This window comes from Cebidichthys violaceus, unplaced genomic scaffold, assembly GCF_023349555.1.
Source record: "Cebidichthys violaceus isolate CVI_PGR_0920_01 unplaced genomic scaffold, fCebVio1.0.p SCAF_495, whole genome shotgun sequence".
NCBI classification, from domain to species: domain Eukaryota; kingdom Metazoa; phylum Chordata; class Actinopteri; order Perciformes; family Stichaeidae; genus Cebidichthys; species Cebidichthys violaceus.
Window position 1 is genome coordinate 24,574 of NW_027176700.1, and position 6,489 is coordinate 31,062.

General features: G+C 45.2%; 1 protein-coding gene across 1 annotated transcript in view; it reads right to left on the reverse strand.

Moving 5' to 3' along the window:
• The window catches only part of LOC137887262 (contactin-associated protein-like 5), a gene marked incomplete at its 5' end in the record, with an annotated part of 29,740 nt that extends 23,931 nt beyond the window's left edge, over positions 1–5,809 (reverse strand). The window contains 4 exon segments of the mRNA XM_068730103.1: positions 98–217; positions 1,068–1,174; positions 4,704–4,863; positions 5,635–5,809. Of these exon segments, the coding sequence (XP_068586204.1) occupies positions 98–217; positions 1,068–1,174; positions 4,704–4,863; positions 5,635–5,809 (562 nt within the window).
• Between the last annotated feature and the right edge of the window lie 680 nt (positions 5,810–6,489).

Consider the following 6,489-nt stretch of genomic DNA (forward strand, 5'->3'; position numbering starts at 1 on the left):
AGTGAGTGGACTCTTTACACTGAGCTTTCAGCCAGTTCTCAGAGGAACTCAAAAAAAAAGGGTAAAGGTGACAACAAGTGAATTACAATGATCTTACCTGTCATGTTGCAGTATACCTGCGCGGGCCCCAGGGGACCACTCCCATCCGGATCAATGGAGTAGAAGCCAGAGGAGCTGCCAATCAGCTTGTAGGCCTCGCAAGACGACTCGTAGATGGCTGGAAGGAAGCAGAAAGGCGACAGTTATTCTTCCAAGAATCAGCAGCTTTCTCCTGGCTGGTAGAAATTCTGGATCTACAGGATCCAGAATTTCTAGATGTTAACTTTTTCTATCTTCATAACACCCGAGCTTACGACGGAGCAGAAAACGACACCGTTTGATCCACTCCTTAGACTTTTTGCCTTTTGTAGTGTTTAGTTTTAGAAAAGCTAAGTAATAATCTGTTCAAAACACTCAAGTCATAGATGTAAGTTTGAGCTCAAGATGGAAAATGTTGATTATATGTGGGGGGGTTTTTTGGGTTGATTTTCTTTTCTTTTTTTTTTTACTGTCGAGTTCAATAACCTATTTGAAATCCAGCAGACGTTCTTATCTGTCATGTTCCGTCTGACACGCAAAAGACGACGGGGTTTGCCTGCATATAAACAGAAAATCAGGATTCTGGGTCATGGGGAAGTTCACACACAGTTGCCAACAGCCGTCTCCCACAGCAAATATCAAGGCGATGCTGCAGAGCGTCAAAAAGGAATATGACAGCCGTGAGTAGAAATTCCTGCACGTAGAGTCAGATTTTGAAGCTATTTTTAAGGAAATAGCAGAATTCATTCTCAGAAATTTGTGAAATGCGAGGAATAACGGCGACGTTTGTAAGGTCACGTCGGGTTAAAAGCGAGACCGCTTTCTGCTTCGACCTGGCAGTGGCACGAATTCGAGGAACGCAAACGAGCAAGACAGGTAAAGATGTGCGCGGCGAATCGAATGACACAGCTCAGTAGACCCAGGATGTAACGGCGGGGGTTTGAGACGAAGGCGAATAAAACGACAAAAGTGCAAAAGGAGGCGCTTACAGTTGTGACAGGTGGCCCCGGAGTAACCCGTCCCCGAGCAGTCGCAGGAGAACGAGCTCCACGTCTGAGAGCAGCGGCCGCCGTGTTCACACAGGTTAGGGAGGCATCTGAAGACAGAGGAGGATTCACGATGACTCATTTGATACGTTAATGTGTGAGTTCCACCTCGTTTCAAATGAAGAACCCTCCAAATTAAGACCCCCAAACGAGGTCAAACCAAACACCCCATTCGTACATCCTTCTTACCTGTAATCATAAACAGTACAGTAGATTTCACCATATTCATGCTTTGGAAGAATCTTATGTAATTTCAGACACCCCTAGAATGGACCATACCATTTGGTTGACCTGTTGACCTGTGGAGACGCTACTGTAGCTAGGCTAGCTGATACCTAGATGGTGTTGCACACTTTACTTTCACACTTGCAGACTTTTTGAAGTGTTCTAGCTCAATCAGGAATAAAACATTATCATTCATAATTTGATATATATATATGTGTATTGAATCTGTAAAGGAACCAAATTGTGTTCAATAAAAGGTGGAGTATGGAGAATAAAGTAGCATGAAATGGGAGTAAAGTAAAAGCACCAAATCCACTGACCAACAGTTGAACAATTAATTACAGTACAGAACAGATTCAAAGAATTCATCATCCAAACAGCTTCTCGTGTTGAAGATGTTGCCGTCCGTAGACAGTAATGAAGTTATTGAGCTCCGGTTTACTGCCGATACATGTTTACCTTCAAAGTTTGCCAATTTTCCCAGCATTTCTGAGACGTTCACAACAAACAATAGCAACGAGGAGCAGCGCGACAATTAGACGGCCAAAAGAAAAGATCACACGACCCTCCTGAGGGGTTTGTAGCAGGCGGCGATAAAGCGACTCCCTTTGTTGGCGTTTGCAAACCTGATCTTTTATTTATCAGTTTAAGAAAGACCTCTTCTTCACTGTTCCCTTTATTCTTTTGTTCGCAATTATGAGCACAAGCTTTTTGGAACTCACCCCCCCGAAAGACTAATTTGCTGTTTATTCATGTTTCATTAAAAAAAAAAAAAAAAAAAAAAAAAAAAATCCCAAAGGACTGTGAAATGACGGCGTCTCACACTGCGGCCCTCGTTTGAATTTTGAAGAAGCTGACGGATCGCAGCGTTTCTCTAAAAATAAAAGCCTTTACTGTCACCTTCAGACTAGAATGCCTGTTAATGGGATTTCACCACAATGAGCGCTTCACAGAAATTTCAAACCGCACACTCTTCTGATTAATAGTCCCTTCCTCGAGCCTCCTTCAGTTTCACATAATTGCCAGCCTTTGGAGCGTGCATCTATAATTTCATACGCTTTTCATCTCTCACCTATTAACTGCAGCGGAGCGGGGCGCCGCCGCGCCGCGGATAAGGTTGCAGCCGTTGGTTTAATTACCGTCCGTGCTATTTTCCTGTTGTGTTCTGCGCCCTTACGGGGGTCGTGGAATTACAGTAGCCGGGCACACCTAAGTGCACACCGACCGTAAATTGAGTCACAATGTTTAATTACGCACAAAGGAAGAAGAAAAAAAAAAGAAAAAAAAGGAAGATTAACTGCGATAAAAGTTAATTTTCTCGCACTCTGGGGTCGTTGAGTCGGCCCGCCGAGAGCGGAGAAGGGAAAGACAACATCGGAGGGGTGAACGTTCGCCTCGCGTGTCACAACCCCTCCCCCTCCCCCCGCTGCAGGAAGACGTGGAGTGTGGGTAGTGTCACCCAAACACAAGGTTTCATTTCTTTGTTGCTGCTGTATAAACATCCTCTGCATAATGCATGGCTCGTTTCACTTTTAGGAGACATCACAAAACTTTTCTACGCCTCGTTTTTCTTTCTTTCTTTTTTTTTTTAACTCTAGTTTCTCTCCGACCTTTTGCGCTAATCTAAAATCAAACATTAATCCAAAACATGTGTTTTACCGCTTTATGGCTCTGATTATTATGTTATTTTGGTTTATATTTCTCAGCTTGTGTTATCATATCGATTGGTTTTATTGGACCGTCAGGGTTTAAACTCGTCCTCGTTTGTCTCGCTTTCTCCGTCTGTCAAAGCACTCTGATTTTAAAGGTGCTATATAAATAGTTATTATGAAATCGGCTGTTATTATTATTATTATTTGTTGCACAGGATCAAACCGTGATCAGTGTAGCTTTATGTTTGTAAAAGTTCACCAAGAGCTCATGATAATATAAACCCAAATTGCCACACATCACTTTCACAGTCATCCATCAATAGAAAACGTATTTGGATGAAAAAGAGACACTTAGATGCGATAGAATGTATCCCCTTCTCCTCATTCAACAGCAGAGCAGCCAGGCGGAAACCTCCAGTGTCTTAAAGCTGCATTCTCACTAGTGTCCACCAGGGGGCGACTCCTCTGGTCGTATAGAAGTCTAGTCTAAAATGACTCTACTTCTCTCTTGATTTATTCCCTCAGTAAACATTGTAAACATGAGTTTATGGTCTCAATCTCTAGTTTACAGTCTTCTTCAATACAGCATGATGTTCATTTAGTACATTATGCTCCATTTAGAGTCAAACGGACCAGAAAGCAGGGGATGCTTTAGGGGGCGGGGCTACACAGTGATTGACAGGTTTCTTACCAGAGACGTATACGGCGTCTCTACGTCACTCCTCCTCAGTCCAAATGTGGTCACTTCCTGTTCACTGGTTGAACAGGAAGTGACATCACCTTAGGCACCAACGATGACAACGTCCACTTCTTATTTACAGTCTATGAGAGCAACAGCAAGTGCTCTCGATGTGTGCATTGAATCCATTTATTCCCCGTTATTTACATGTGATCTCCCGGTTGCACCCCCCCCAAACCCCCCCCCCCCCCCCTCCTCCCATCAGCTGTTTTTGAAGCCTGTGATCGGGCCCTCAGACGGACAGAATCACTAAAGATTTATGCCTCAGCCCGGGAGAAGAAAAAGCGTCTCCTACCATTGTTCTGTCACTTCCTGCAGCGCACCCCCCCCCCCCCCCCCCCCCCCCCCCCCCACTTCGCCCGCTGATTCAACAGACTGGCAGCCCTGTTTGTGTTTGCATATGTTCTGACAGCGAAACGATCCGGACTAGAAAGCAGCTACTCCGACAAAGGAGAGATTCACCTCCGGGGCAAACGCAAAGGGAAAAAACCGCAGTTTGCACGTTTTGTGTCTCGTTCCCATACGTGTGTTTTTCGAGGCACTCGTGGAACTCGTAGGTCTGCCAATCCCCCCCCCCCCCCCCCCCTCATTCATTCATGGGGCCACACAGCTGTGCGGGGTAATGAGGGATAGGGATAAGGGAGGGATGCCACACAGGACAGCAGGGAGCAGCTTGTTAGCATAGTCCTCCGTCAGAAAAGGTGTTGCAAAGTTTTCCGTGGCGGTTTAATTGGATGATCTTGTCAGCGTGTTTGTATTTCTAGGACAAGATGTCAGTGACTTTCAGTCAGCTTCCGCAGGCAGCCACACTGCCATCTACAAATTAACAATGCGGGCATGAATAACACTCTGCTGCCAGCTTGTATAAGGTTCTACACATTCTTTTCCCCGACTGTTGAAAGTTTTTCCCCCTGTGAGATCTCCGTGAGGAACTCTTCCGGAACTAAGTCCAAAGCCCTTTACCTGTCTCTGATGTTGCACGTGTCGAACTGGAGCTCGTTGTAATTTCCCAGCAGCCCTTGCTGAACGCGATTCAGATGTATCGGCTGGCCGTCGATGAATATGAGCCGCACGCATCCCTGGAAGTCCGGAGTCGGGTTCTGGCAGTCCGCGGCGGGACATCCTGGAGGGAAGCGACACACGACGCAGCCTCGTTACTGGACAAGCACTGTGGACCTTTCATTGTTCTGGTCAATTTAGAAATTTGGGGCTGTTTTGTCTTCTTTCAGGCAAGGAAAGCATCCAAAATACACATCTAGCAGGATATTTTCTTTGTCTTTTTGTATCCGTAGATTTCTAGAGAATGCCTCATTAGCATCTCTTAGCATTGGTGATATCAATTATTATTATCAAACGTCTGTAATTTAACTAAACGTCTCTTTAATTATAGGACGTTTTCTCTAAATGGAGTTTTTCTCAGACTCTGATCCAGAAATCTCCTCTTCAGTAGTTCTGACATTCACCAAACTTCACACCTTCATTCCTCTCTGTGTGCTGAAGCTTTCTACAGAGGGGGGGGGGGAGGGGAACACGTTCTTTATTTATTGCTGTTGACAGTATTTTCACATTTATGGGGCGATACAAAGAGACATCTAAAAACCCCCTCTATAAAATCCTTTGACTCTAATATGTCAACAACATGAAACAAGAACTTTAAACCTGACTTTAACCAACGCTCAGATTGCCGGACGTGAAATGTATGCAAAATAAGCATGTATTTAATAAGACAGTGCCTAATTTGCATATTTGCACGTACATTTTCAGAAAACTCGTAATACAAAAAATGGATTGTCTTATTGTCAGTAATCAACCGAGGAACATTCACGAGGTAATGTTAGAGGTAACATTGTTTCACCCTGTTCTCCTGAGAAGACGATGGCGAGAACCCACAAACCTCCAAAGTTGAAGTTGCCTCTGGATTCCAGTTGCTCCCACAGTTGGACGGTGGAGGACGGCTCACTATCCACGGTCAACGTGATCTGTTGACTCCTCGCGTTGAGACTCACAGAGTGCCACAGACCGTCGTTGACCCGGTGACCTAAAGGACGACATTTCACATTAAGCCCTTTCTTAAAAAGGAAACGGCGGGTTCAACCAGGTTCCTACGACGACGACGACGGCCACGGGAGGACATGATTGTGTTATTCGCTGCGCCTGAGCGTTTGGGATCAGCTCCAGATCCGCTTTTAGCGACACGAGAGAGACGAGCGGCGGAGCTTCGGGCCTCCTCCGTCACTCGGAGGCTCAAAAACAAGACTCCCTCCCTCCCTCCCCTCCCGCTCTGACACTTGTCAACAACCTTCTTGCTGCATATTTTATCACAGTCGGATGAAAGTTAATGTGTAAATGGAAAAACTACCGTCAGCAGTTTTCGTGTTAATTAACTGCGTTAACTTCCGAGTGGATGATTTCCCCTGATTCCAAAAAAACTTGTTGACGATTTGCTGAAAGGGGGAAAACTTGTTTTAAACCCGGACCGTGTTTTCTCTCACATTTTATTTGTGTTTAAGTGACAACTTTTTGTTTTAATCGGTATTGACCCGGCTCGTTTGTTGTTGTGTCACGTGACTTGTTGTGCCCCCCCCCCCAAAGCCTCAGACCCTGAACCCTCAGGGACTCGCTGACGTCAGCTGGTGAGTGCTCGAGTGTGACAGACTGTGAGGGCTTGAAAGGCTGTAAATAGGAATGACAGCACTTTATCACATTACCATGAACACCACCAAAAAAATATGATGTAGAATTGTGGGTA